This window comes from Artibeus jamaicensis, unplaced genomic scaffold (genome assembly GCF_021234435.1).
Source record: "Artibeus jamaicensis isolate MK-2021 breed Jamaican fruit bat unplaced genomic scaffold, CSHL_Jam_final scaffold_537, whole genome shotgun sequence".
NCBI classification, from domain to species: Eukaryota; Metazoa; Chordata; class Mammalia; order Chiroptera; family Phyllostomidae; genus Artibeus; species Artibeus jamaicensis.
This window is the reverse complement of record NW_026522047.1, coordinates 34,307,340-34,321,754: the sequence shown is the minus strand read 5'-3', so window position 1 is coordinate 34,321,754 and position 14,415 is coordinate 34,307,340. Positions and strand designations below refer to the sequence as shown.

Below are 14,415 nucleotides of genomic sequence, written 5' to 3'. Positions count from 1 at the left end.
TACATAAGGCAACAATGGCTTTTGAATAAGTACTCTCTTATTATTGTAATCAAAGCCTAATGAGAAAAGTATATTAGAAAACATCTAAGTATTCAATGAATGGAATTTTATAATTATAATTATCCTTCATAGTGTCTATTTTTGGAAATATCTTTGTAATATAAATTTCAATTGTATTCTTTTAGAAATGTATTATAGAACTACACATTCTTCTTTAGACTACTAAATAAATGTAAAAGCATGTTTACACAACTTACCTTATTCAACTTTTTCTGACAAGGTGAATATGTTTTTAAAAGCAAACATTTCATTCAATCATATTAATGAGTAGACCTTTATTTTTTCAGTAACTTTTATCTACCTACCTTAGGTGTCTTAGAAGACACCTAAGCTTTTATAAAAATTTACTGTTGTTCTAAATACTGTCTGACAACTGAATGAGGTAGATTCTATAATGATCCCTGTTCTATGGCCAAAGTGCCAAGGTTTAGAGAGATTAAATAACTTGTTTAAGGTTACATTATCAGGGCAGTAGAGCCATATTTTAAAACTATGGTCAGTTTTCCTCTAGCATCATCTAATCTATTTTTAGGAAAGCAAACCTTTACTTGTATGGGACACAATTTTACATTGCAGATGGCTCACATATGCTAAATGCTTACTGAATAACAATTTCTTTATTTTTGCTCTGATTTTCTATATCTTTGTTCTTACTGTAAACCCCATGGTGCTGAGCACAAAGTGGACTATAACACTAATAAGCTCATCTCTTCTTGACATTTCTCTTCCTTGTCATAATCCATAGGGATTTCTTGAATATTTTTGTGAGGATTAGATACTAATCCTAAAGAATTATTAGGTAATTGTAAGCAACATGGAGACCAAAACAACCAGCAACAACTATTGGAGGAAGGAAGGGAAGGGCAGAAAAGAATATTCGCAGATCATTTTCAACTTTAAATTCCTTATAATTGCCCAGAGGTACACATAAGTTCTTTCTATAAAAATCATTTTTGCAAAATATTAGAGAACATACTTTTAAAAGATGAAAATCCTATCAGTAAAGCACTACAAGCTTTAAAATAATTTTCTCAAAAGGAAAAAAATCAAATTCAAATATGTATAAATCATCTTGCATTAACAGCCTAAGCCTAAACTGTTCTCCCAAAGATTTGAAGAGAAACTGTTATTGGAAAATGATAGTAAGTTTACACTAAACTAGCTTTTTCAGTTTACTTTTATAGAATGGTATCACCCATATGTGGTCATCTTTGTAGAGTGGTATATCTACAGAGAAATGTGTGGCATATGCACAGTCAACATATTGTAAACATTTTACAAATAAATACAGTAAACTTTCAACAACAAAAAAAGAGCATACATAATCTATATTTGCGGGGTATAACCTTAAAGTGATCTACAGATTCAATACAATCCTCATCAAAATTCTAATGGTTTTGGGGGGCAAAAATGGAAAAACTAACACTCAAATTCGTATGAAACTGTAAGGGGGCCCAAATAACCTAACAATATTGAAAAAAAACAAGTAGGACAACTCACACTTACTGATTTCAAAACTTACCAACAAGACTAACGTAGTCAAGACTGTCGTACTGGCAGAATAGAAATACAGACCAATGAAACAGAAGAGAATATTGAAATAAACCCGAACATCTATGGCAAATAGATTTTGACAAAGATGCCAGAACAGAGTCTCTCAACAAATGGTGCTGGAAGAACTAAATAACCACATGGAAAGGATGATGTTGGACCTCTAACTCATTTCATATACAAAAATTGACTCAAGATGGGTCAATGACCTTAAATGAAGTTTCTAAAAAAAATATGTTAATTTTTATAACCTCAGATTTGGCAATGAGTTCTTAGGTCTGATAATAAAAGTATGAGCAAAAACAAATGGAAATACATTAAAACTAAAAACTCTCCAGCATCAAAGATCATTATCAAGATTGTGAAAAGATAATTTACAGAATGGAAGAAAATATTAGGAAATTGTGTAGTAAACATCCAGAATAAAGAATGCCTACAACTCAACAATAAAAAAGCAAATAACCCAGTTAAAAAAATTAAGAAAGGACTTGAATAGACATTTCTCCAAAGACAACAGACAAGTGGCCAACAAGCAAATAAAAAGATATTCAATAATGGTCATTGAGGAAATGTCCATCAAAACCACAATGAGGTAACACTTCAAATCCAAATAGATTTAATTTTACAAAAAGAAAATACAAGTATTGGCAATTTGGAAAAATAGAAACTCTTGTACATTGCTGGTGCAAATGCAAAATGGTACGGCCACCATGGAAAAAGTATGAAGGTTTGTCAAAACATTAAATATAGAATTACCATATGATTCCATAACTCTACTACAGGTATACATCCAAGAGAAATAAAAACATGCCCATACATAAACTTGTACACTAATATTTATAGCAGCATTATTCATAATAGCCAAAGCTGAAAACTCAAATGTCCATCAATAAATGAATACTTAATTGTGGAATGTATATCACAATTTATATCACAATAAGGAAAAGAAAACCTAGACAAGAAAGGATATATATAGTTGATTCTTGAATATGTGTCAAATGGGTGGATCCACTTATACATAGATGTTTTAAATAAATACTATAAATGTATTTTCTTAACATTTCCCCTCTAGCTTACTTAATTAAGAGCACAACATATAATACATATAACATATATGTTAATCAACTATGTTACCAATAGAGATTCTGGTCGAAAGTAAGCTATTAGTAGTCAAGTATTTTAAGTAGTTAAGTATTTTAAGTCCTTATATAATCAAAAGTTATATAAGGACTTTTGACTGTGAAGAGGGTTGGTTCCCCTTACATCTATGTTGTTCAAGAGTCAAATGCATTTCAAGGCTATTCACTATATAAACATCCTTATAAACATAGTTCAGAATACCATCAAATTCTGTACTTCCAAAATGATTCATTGTATGTTATGTAAATTTCACCTCAATTAAAGAGGGCTTATGTAAAAATAGTAAGAGCCTGTTTTCTTAAAAATATTTTAGGCACTAAGTTTTAGCTATTTCCCAAATTGTTCAGTGAATACTCATTTCCTGAGCCTCTGCTGAATAGCTAAAGATCTTTATAAAGATCTCAATAGCTTTTTCTCCTAACCCAGAGGTGGTGCTTCTTCTGATGCCCTAACATTTAAAAGTAACCTCTACCCTTGTAGAGATAAGTTTCCACTGAATTTTGGTTTTGATATAGAAAAGTAAACAGATTTACAGTAAATTCACAATTCTTAAACCTAACAGCACAGATTTTAAAATTTTATATAAAGTTGACTTTTATATTACACCTTCCTGAGTTCCTCAGCTTTGATGAGGTTCTTAAATTCTCAATTTTTCATGTTTTAAATTGGTCTAACAAGAATTTAATTTCATTTGGTAATGAACACCCAGAACTCTTACTCACTCTTTATCCAACTATTTTATGCAAATTAGTTCTGTAAAACTAACATTGCTGGTCCAAGGTTATATTCGTAAACAGACACTTCGATGTAAGTAAATAATTTCAAGATTTTCCCCACAAGAATGGAGTCCTTTTAGTAGAAAAAGGAAAGCCTAACAGTTAAGTTTTATTAAAACTGTTAAGTCTTTGTAGGTTTAGGTAAAAATATGAAATTTGGAATACTTCATTCAAACAATCACACATTCAAGCAGTGGCTCATCTTCGTATAGCTAGAAAAAAAGTTCTCACAGAAATTTCTGGGATGCTGGGTATGAGAGGATAGGTGATAATTGGTAACACCAGTGATCATAGCCTCTGCTCATCAATAAAGAAGCAAACCTTTAAATGGTCACAGCAAAAACCCAGTAGCTTTTTCATCATTTTCTAGCTATTGGTACTTTGAGAACACACTTAAAAATACACTCGCTTTCTAATCAAACAGTACTTTAAATGAAAAAATTCAGCTACATCACTGGTGGTTCTTAACCAGGGATAACTTTGCCCCCCAAAGTATGTTTGGCACTGTTGACAGGTATTTTTGATTGTGTATCTTCAGAATGCTACTGGTACTAGTGCATGGACTTCAACGATGCTGCTAAATCTATATTATAACACAGAGGACAGCCTCTCCCAGTAAGGAATTTTCAGACCCAAATGTCAACTTTGAGAATCCCTGAGCTACAATACTGGTGTCACCGTTTCCAGCCTGAAATTTGCAGCACAATCTCAGATTACTGCCCTGAAGCTCTTGACATGTTCAAGATGTAAATCTGATTTGTAATTATAAGAACTTGGGTAAACAATATAATATCAAGAAAAGGAGAGGTTAAACATATTCAGTAGAAAACTGACAGAGAATGAACTGTAAAAGCAAATAAAATGTAAATCAAGCCACAGCTATGTAGAGCCCAAATGCAAAGATTATTAAACTTTTAGATAATCCACGTTATTAGTTTAAATTTGCAATGTAAACAGTACAGGACATGATGGAAAATTAAAGGATATTGTAGGGGTTCTTTTTATATTCATGTAAGTACCTTTTATTTTAAGAATAAAATTAAAGAAACAGCTATCTCTATGGTTTTTTTCAAAGATTTTATTTAATTTTTAGAGAGGGGAAGAGGGAGAGAAAAGTAGGGAAACATCAATGTGTGGCTGTCTTTTGAGCAGTCCCTACTGGGGGGCCTGGCCTGCAGCCAGGCTCATGCCCTGATTGGGAATCAAACCAGTGATCCTCAAGTTCACAGGCCAATGCTCAATCTACTGTGCCATACCAGCGAGGGCTAATTCTGTTTTTACTGGAACTTTCAGCACTGTGCTTATCTTTGATAGCATATTAAATCTTCTTTGGAAGGAGGTAGGCATTAAACCTTTTTTCTTCCTGACACTTCATCAAGAAATAGTAACTTTTTAAAAAATATTTTATTTATTTATCTTTAGAGGGGAAGGGAAGAGAGGGGGAGCTTATCAATGTATGGTTGCCTCTTGTGGGTCCCCTGCTGGGAATGGCCTGCAACCCAGACATGTGCCCTGACTGGGAATCAGACCTTGATCCTCTGGTTCCTGGTTCACAGGCCCGTGCTCAATCCACTGAGCTACAAGAAATAATAGCTTTTTTAAAAAGGAAATAACGTTGCATCCTAAATGAGCTCTATTTTTTAAATTTGTTAGCACTAAAAAGCACTTTACAAAATGTTATTTAGGATATTCTTAATTCCAAATAAGGCCATCACAGAGTAAGCAAATGTGCTACTTGTTAGTTATCCTTAACCTGTTAATTTCTTAGAATTAAAAAAGGGGGAGCAGGGGGTAACAAAATTATCTTTATATTAAAATCTCAATTGATACAGGTCCCTGACAGTCAGTTTAAAATGAAAATCAAGTTTCACAAAATAAATACACCGAAGCAACTATAATAGTAATAATCTTTATTTAAAATACTTGTTAATCTAGGAAAGCTCATTTTACATGAGTTTCCAACTAATTATTAGAATCAGAAACAAAGAAAATAAAACCAGAGAAAATCCTCTGTAGAAAAAATACACAGGAACATTTACTTCTACACATGGAAAACAGTAAACAGTCTTAACATCTGAACATCCAAGTCTTAGTCTCAATTCCATCTCTCCTAGTGAACACTACTATCAACCTTGAGATCTGATTTGTTCTTGTCATTCTTCACTGAGTAGATGAAATACGTTAAGGTGTCTTTTTCATTCACTGGAATAGACCTAAAGTGGCAACCAACTATCTATAAAGAAAAAAATTGAGGAAATTAAATTATAGATTAACAAATTAACAGCTTATTAACAAATAAGCTTATTAACAAATTTCATAAGCTAGGTAAAAAACACTTTCATCAAGGGAAAAAAGTGCTATGTGATAACAGCTATTTCCGTTTTTTTTAAAACATTGTACCAAATATCTGAGTTAGTCTGGGGACTCTCTGCAGCCCCCAGAGATTCTTTTTTTAATGTTTTTTATTTTTATTTTTATTGTGTTCAAGTACAGTTTTCTGTCTTTTACCCCCATCCCAGCCCACCCCCCTCAGCCCTCCCCATCTCCCTCCCATTTCCACCCAGACCTATTTTCTTTTAAGAATAAACTGTTTTCAACAAAATGCCAACAGGGTAAAAAGCATATAAGAATAAGGTGTTATAAATATGAGACAGTATAATTTCAAAGGCCCTTTCAACCCACTCAATTAAATATACACTAATTAGAATGTGTATTTCTTTTTATTTATTTTAAATTTTATAACTGGAATCCAGGTTAGGAATTGTTTACTCTTATTATTTTTTGCTGCTATATATTTTAATCAATGGTAATACAGCATAAATTCTTATTTTGACATTCACCAAAAGAGTCACCTAGAAAACCTGCTTTTTGTGACAAAGTACTGAAGGCTTGATCATATTTAAATCACTGATAACTAGAGAGAAATACTACTGCAAACTGTAATAGACATTATATCCATAAAAATTTTCCCAGTGCTTACTGTCACATTGCACAATGCAATTGCTACATGGCAAACTAATGTAGCATAGAAGTAAAAGCAAAACCCTAACTAACCAAACAATAAAAGCCACAAGTATAAATTATTAAACAGTTAACAGATCAAACTCAGTAATCAAATCTATCATTGGGTTTGTTAAATTTTCCACCTTGCAGTGTATGATTTAACTTTTACTTAATACAAAGTTTAAATAGGAGAGATTTTTAAAAATGAAAAGGTTTTGATATTACAGTAACATCCTGAATTCAAAGAAAACTAAATATCAGGATATTTGATAAAAATAATAAAATAGCATACATAACTTGAAATTCATGCAGTGTTTTAAGAAAGCATTAAAACCAAAGAAAAGTGGTACAAATGGCTTTAATATAAAACCAGATTCATTCTTAACTGGTTTTTTATGTGTTTAAAAATAAAAGTTGAGATCCCATTAAAGCCTAAAGCACTTTGGTAATTTTTAACTTTTAAAAAACTTGGAATATCAATGAAATAGAACGTAAAAGTACACATTCATCATGCAATGGTTTAGACACTACTCATAGAAAAAGGGTAAATATGAAGTCAAAAATTTGGTACTACAGAAGCAAACCATGAAATGTCTTACGAACATATTTGCTACAACTTACATTCATCAGCAATGTATTTTTTAAATTTTTACTTCATGATTTTTAGAGAGATAAAGAGGAACAGAGAGAGAGAGAAAAACACTGATTTGTTGTTGTACTTCTTTATGCATTCACTGGTTGTTTCATGTATGTGCCCTGACCAGGGATCAAACCCACAACCTTGGCGTATATGGACCATGCTCTAACCAATTGAACTACCTGGCCAGGGCTGGGAATATCTTTGTTAAGGTTTCTTGAAAATTTTTTCTGAATAAAAATTATAAGTGGAAAATGAGAAGGGAAAGAGGGATGGATGTTCAGTCTACAATGTTTACTTGCTTCTTGCCTTTTCACTAATCCAACCTGTGTACTGCAACTACTAATGGAAGCACAGTTGACTAAACTGAGATGCTCAAAGGCATATCTAGATTCTAGAAGATAAAATGGGCTTCTTAAAGAATGCCTACCCAAATGATAATTAAGAGACTTAAGGAAGATGGTTATCCACTGCTGAAATCACTTATAAATATCCATATTTCTGACTAAATAAACTGTAATACTCATGGCTATTTGGATTATGGCTATTTCTCATTTTAAAATAAGAAAATAGCTCTAGAATTAATATAATTTTTTAGATCAGATTATCAAAAACTTCAGGTTTGGTTTATGTATTTAAAGAATATGTACATTTAGCCCTGGCTGGTGTAGCTCAGTGGATTGAGCTCGGGCCTGCGAACCAGACAATTGCGGTTTGATTCCCAGTCAGGGCACATGCCTGGGTTGCAGACCAGTTCCCTGCAGGCCAGTTCCCAGCAGGGGACGCATGAAAGGCAACCATACATTGATGTTTCTCTCCCTCTCTCCTTCCCTTCCCCTCTAAAGATAAATAAATAAAATATTTAAAAAAAAAAGAATATGTACATTTAAAATAATCATTTATTTGGTTCTCATTTGTTCCAAAACAGAGTACTTATACTCATTAGTATTTGATTATTTTGATATAGTTTCGTCATGGTAGATGCTATGTATATTTATGTTATACTAATGTGCCATACAATCCAAAAGACTAGATCTTTTAAATCAGGTTTTTTTAAAAATTGAATTTTTGTTGCCTAGGCAAGAAGGAAGAAAAAATTCTGGTTAAGAAGTTAATATACTGGATCTTAACAATGTTAAAAAGCACTGCATTCTGCCAAAGAATCGCACCTTTTATTCACTTTTTCTCTTGTCCAATATGCACATTTTAGAAAATGTGGGATTATACTAAATTAAAGCTAAAGAACATGGGGAAAGTGATTTGTATACTTATAAATTTCTATTCTGCCTAGTAGGTTAAGTCTTTTCTATTTTAAATGTGATTAAAGTATAAATATTATTTATATAAATTAGTAAACATCTTAATACCATGCACAGAATTCTTTGTTCTATTTTTCCTGAGAACACACACACATACACACACACACACTCAACTTTTCAAAATTCACTGAAGTTGTATCTCAAAGCAAACTATTAAGTAAAGTCCTATATCAAAGCAAGCAAGTAAAGCTTTGCATCTTCTAGATTTGAAGAAAACATAGATGACTAAAATTCTGAAATAGTTAAATCAGAAAGTTGTGGAAATACTGCTTAGGGGCTTATTTGTAGATTTATTTCACGAGAAACTTAAAAATAATTCTAATAAAGACAGCAAAGTGTATTACTTTGTTTTATTATTCCTCAACTAGATGTTCAATAAATATTTACTGAGTAAATGAAATTTTAAAATAAATTTCTTGAATGAGAATACAAATTCTCACACAATATTTTTGAGACCCAATATTATAGGATGCTTAGAAAACTATACATAATCCATTGATTAATCATTACATAAAGAAATTTCCTAAGAGGCAGGCAAATATTTCAAGGTAACTAGATTCTTCCATAATAGATCTTTAAAATTAACTTTGATTCTAATTAAAATTAAAATATTTTGTTTTATACACTGTTAATTTCATTTGCATTTAATGACCATTTTTTTTTGAATGAATAGAGTTCTTTAAAGTTTATAAAAGTTTAAAATTCATAAATACCTCAACAAGTTGTGCTTTATTAAGTCCTGGTCTGGTTGGTAGTTTGAAGTGTCTTTTGTATCTCCTAAGCGTATTTACTTGTAATTGGTATAAATCAACCTAGAAAAAAAAAACATATGAATAAGTTCATCCAATCTGTTAAAAACTTACCTTTCATATGTGTAACATTTCAATTATAGCACTATGAAATTTTCATTCTATTATTTAAAAAACGTTTCACAGCATCAAAACTATAAATGTAGTAAACATTTTAATCCTTTGAGAATAAATATTAAAAACTGAGGAAAAAGTTGTAAGACAACAGAACTACAGAAATTGCCAACTGAAAATACAAGTTAAACTGCATCACTGTGTTAACTGTCTACATTTAATTTTACTTTCATTTTCAGATTTTTCAAATGTCTTGAGTATTTTTAAAATTTGTTCATATCTTTTTTTTATAAGAGTTTCAGAAGGGATTACTTAGGATTTACATTTAACGTGCAAAAACTTTCATCTACCTCAGGAGTATCAATATCTTGAACTGGTGAATCTCCTCCATCATCATCACTCCCTTTTCTCTTTCTTCTGTTCCGAACACTCTGAATTAAGTTTTTATGATAATCACAAATGTAGAGATGCCTTACCTGAAACAGAAAAGTTTCACAGACTACTTAGATTTGCATTAAAATGTGTCTATGTATTGGTGAAATACATAGGCCACAGTGAATCATAAAAAAAAAAAAAAAGAAGAAGAAATTCAAAACAGGGCATTGTTAAGACAAGGGCATGCTTTTTTCTAAAGTCCTGCCAGTTAAAACACAACACGTCTGGCAATACTGTTAAGAGGATTGGGAAGTGAGGTGGGGGAGGGGTGACAGTAAGGAAAGAAAGGCGAGAAATTCCAACCCTCTAGATTTTGTCATCAAATTGCAGATAGGATGAACTAGCTGAGTAGGGTCATACTGGTTTGCTAACAAGGGAAATGATGACGCTGCCCACAATTTTTCTATTTGATAGTATTTTTCTCTATTTAAAGAGCATATGTTAATAGCATAATATATACTTCCTAATTTAATATTCAAATTATAATCCAGATACAGAACTATTCATTTTTACAAATGAGCTATTGATTTTCATATCCTAACTACATTTAAATTTGGGATTATAAAGTTTTCTAAGTATTAAATATATTTGTGTTTTCCAATCAAAGCAAAGTAAAATTATTCAAGTCTACCTAAAAGTTTCTCACAAACATGACTGAAAAACCTTTTAAAAAAGCAGAAAAGAATAGAAACGTTCCGCAGTGTGAATTATATAGTCTGAAAGCTGTATAGTAACATTTGAAATTAGGATCTTTATAGAATAGGTTACTTCTTTAAAAACAAACAAACAATTAAGTACTGAGCTAACAAGCTTAAAAATGAACTTTTAAGATAAGTGCAAGTTAAAAATAAGCAGGACATGTACTATGTTCTGACATCTTGTCATTAATTTACATCTGCCAGAGCTCCGGAAAACGGCAATGGTTGTTTCTAGAAGTCTCATAGATGGTCAAAACCGCAGACATGAAGAAGGACGGAAAAAGAAATCCTGATGGCTGCCAAACGGCTCCCCACGTTCGGAGCAGCTGCCCTAGATGCTGACATCGCCGCCACTGTGCAGAACCCAGGATCACAGCAAGGAGCGGCGGGAGCTCAGCTTCCCCCTCACTCTTACACAAGGGAACGAGACAGGATCTTTCTTGACTGCGGCGTCAGGTCCTTGCAGAATTCCACTTTCCCTAGACCGGGGAAGCTACTTCCTGGGGCCAAACGCCAGCTTGGGCAGCAAAACAAAGGCGCCTCCATTCCAGAAGGAGCTGCCGGGCAACAAGAAAACTACTCCAGCCACCCTCCATGCGCTAGTTCCCTTTGTTTCGTTTCCGGATCTAAGGGGGTGGAGGGGGGGGGGAAGACGGGGAGCGGGAGGGACGCGGGGACTGAAGGGGAGGAGAAGCACAAGGTGCTAGTGTGTGGCCCTTGGGGGTGGCAGTCGGAGTTGCTGCGACTTGGTTTTTTTGTTTGTTTCTGCCAGAGACCTCACAACGGGTATGCAATTGCAGCAAGGTCTCGGGGAGCTCTGAACTCCTGGCCCAACAACCCGTTTGCACCGCTCCCGGGGCCCCAAGGCGGCGGGCAGGGCAGAACTGTCCCGCAATCACTTACGCTCTTATCCAGCTCGATCTTCACCTTCTTCTGGGAGATGCTCTTCTGGATCCTCTTGCTGAAGCTGGCGTTGCCTGCCGCCCGGCCGCACCGCTCACCGTCCTCCCGCAGACAGCATAGTTGCCCGGGGCCCGGTCCAGCTGCTCCTGGGGGTCCAGCCGCCGAGACTGCCCCGGCGCCGGGCATCTCAGTTCCTGCTCCCGCCCCGGCCCCGTTCCCCGCCGAAGCGGCTGCGGCGGCAGCGGCGGCGGCAACCACGGCGGCCACTGCAGCGGCCGCATCTCCGCCGCGGCTCATCTCCTCTGGCGTGAAGCCGTTCATGATTCCAAGATTGGGGGCGCCGGCGCGGACAGAAATCTCTCTCTCTCTCTGGAGATTACCGGGTCTCTGCGGGGTCCCTCAAGCACTTGCCCTAGAGTCAGCAGGTCACTCTACACCCCAAGTTCTACGGCGGTACGGCCGAACACCTAGCGTTCCCCGCGAGCTGGTGTCTGTTGGCTCCGGGACAGTGGACAGTGCTTGAGGTCAGTATTCAGAGTCCGGCGGCTCCCGGAGCTGGAACGCAGCTCTCTGTCACATGGAGAAGCTTCTGCAGTTGGACCACCGCGTCTCCGCCTCCCTCCAGCCCGTCAACACGCGCAAGCGCGACGCGCCTTCTCTCGTCCCGCCCCTTCCACTCTGCCGCAAGGCACAAGGGGAATTGTAGTACTCTTTTGGGGAGTCAGCACGAGCTCGGTCCTGACCCCGCGCCGTCAAGAGTTGAAGGAACTACGTATCCCAGCATACCACGCGGAGGGCCGGTTCCGCCCCCCCTTTAAAGCTCGGGAGAAACGGGGGCGTGTTGTAGGTTTTGCTCAGTTTTCTTGTTTCTAATCTCTCCTGGCAGATTGATTGGTTGGTGTTTAGCTCCTGGAATTTTGCAGAGCTGGCATTCTAGACGAGTAGGTCACTCAACTCCCTCGAAGCACTAGACTAGGGCGCCGTGTGTAGGCGGGGAGTGAGGGTACTGAAAAAAAGTTTTGGGGCCGTTATCGTATCTATGATGAGTTTTCGTTGTGACCACGCTTTTGTGGGGAACCCAAACTGGGAGAACTATCTGCCGCTTTTCAGGTCCTAGAGGACCCCCAGTTAACACCGCGGCTGAAGGGCATTCATCGACGCAACTTAAGAGCGACTGCTTCAGCGAAAACGCCCATCTCGACGGCGAGAGTCTCGCAATTGAAGGTCTTTTCGAAATCTTTTGCGTGTTTCTGCAGCGATTTGTTTTATTCTTAGGTTCACAAATACGCCCCTTCTTGAGGGGGGCTAGTGACTTGTTGACTATAACAGGCCTTTAAACCACTACCCTCAACCTTTTATTTTTCCTGGAATGGCCCTGGAGAGGGCGGAGTCTAGTATCTTTTAAAAGGAGACGTGGAACCCTATCAATACCGAGTTAGCTTGAGTGCTCCTCACTTTCCAGAGGGGAGAAATAAACCGCGTTTCCTGGGTCTTCCGCATTCACGTGATGGGCTGAAAGGGTGTGCGTGTTTGTACATGGATGTGTGTGCATTTGCGCGGACGTGCGTGCGTGCATGTGTGCGAGTGCTTTCTGGAGGGCGGGGTAGAAGTATGGGAGCGGCTAATAAAGCTGCACCTTGGCTAGTTACAGTATGTTCTTAGCCGTAGATATTCCTTGTTTAACAATCTATTGTTTAAACTAAAATACAAAGCAATTAAGTTTTTTGAAAGTTAAGTTAGACTACCTGAGTAAATATAGTGATTGATGATTTTTTAAAAATGTCATCTGACCTCAACTTCAAAGCCAACCAGTCCATCTGTGCACTTCCCTTCTAGGATACTGCAAAAGAAAACAAAAGAATTAAAATATTACATAAATTGAGTAGTGAAAAGAAAGATGGGAAATGGTGTTATAATTTCAGTCTGCACTGTCCAATAGGGTGTTGGCTAGACGAATGTGGCTATTAAACACCTGAAATACGGTTATTGGGACTTAAAAATGGAATTATTAATTTTATGTTAATTATTTTACATTTAAAAAACTGACTTCAGTTATTGAAAAACTTTTAAGTGTGTTTGGAACAAACCTGAATATATGACTATTTTTGCAACTTCAACTTTATGAAATCTAAATTCAGCATTGAGATGCCAAATTGAGATGTGCTCTAAGTCTAAATTATTAGTGGGATAAGTCTAAACAACTATGGGATTTCAAAGACTTAATAGCAGAAATTTCAAGAAAACAGAATATTGCATAGCTCGTTAACAATTTTTTATCAATTACATGTTGAAATAATATTCTGGGTATACTGGTTTAAATAAAATATAACATTAAAGTAAATTTTACCTGTTTCATTTATTTTAATGAGACTACTAGAACATTTAAAACCACACGTAGCTGAAATATTTACATTAGATAATGGTGTCTTAAAATATTAAAACAATACTACTACCTTCTTTATGGATAGATTTTCTCAACTGGTCAAATGACAACATAAAGACAGGATGGTTACATTTCAACTTCAGGATTGTGGTCATCTCTCAAAAGGGAGGCCAAAGGATAGCAGATAGGTTCAAATAACTTGTACCTGAAAGATCACCATCTCATTGCAACTTTTTTGGTGATAGCACACTATTAAGCTTCTTTTAGGTGTTTTAAAATATCAAAGTGAATATTGAAGGGGAGAGCATAGGTAGGGAGTTGTGAGGAATACTGTGATCTTTCCTCAGAGGTAAATTCAGAAACATTAAAAGAAGTGTGGCCAAATGCGTACTGTTTGTCTGGATTTTCTGATGTGTTACTATCTTAAATAATTCACTATAAAAATAAAATGACTTGTCAATTGCTATGCAAAAATGAAAAGATGCTATTTAAAAAGTTATGAATCACTGACTGCATAGAACAAAATACCTGTTTAACAGTTTTATTAGATTATTTTTCTGCCATAATAAAAAGGCTGGGGGAAGATGGCTTCCATAGTTCAACAACGTTGAAGTTGGCATCTATGATTTTCTTGCTTTTTTCTCATG

The 14,415-nt window shown here is 35.7% G+C and overlaps 1 protein-coding gene across 1 annotated transcript; it reads right to left on the bottom strand.

Moving 5' to 3' along the window:
• Positions 1-5,422: 5,422 nt before the first annotated feature.
• SAP30 (Sin3A associated protein 30) lies at positions 5,423-13,051 on the bottom strand. The gene is made up of 4 exons (XM_037156380.2): positions 11,386-13,051; positions 9,700-9,825; positions 9,200-9,298; positions 5,423-5,760 (listed from the first exon to the last, which is right to left on the bottom strand). Exons 1-4 carry the CDS (start codon positions 11,704-11,706, stop codon positions 5,638-5,640), a joined length of 669 nt encoding a protein of 222 aa, XP_037012275.1. The 5' UTR covers positions 11,707-13,051; the 3' UTR covers positions 5,423-5,637.
• Positions 13,052-14,415: the final 1,364 nt, after the last annotated feature.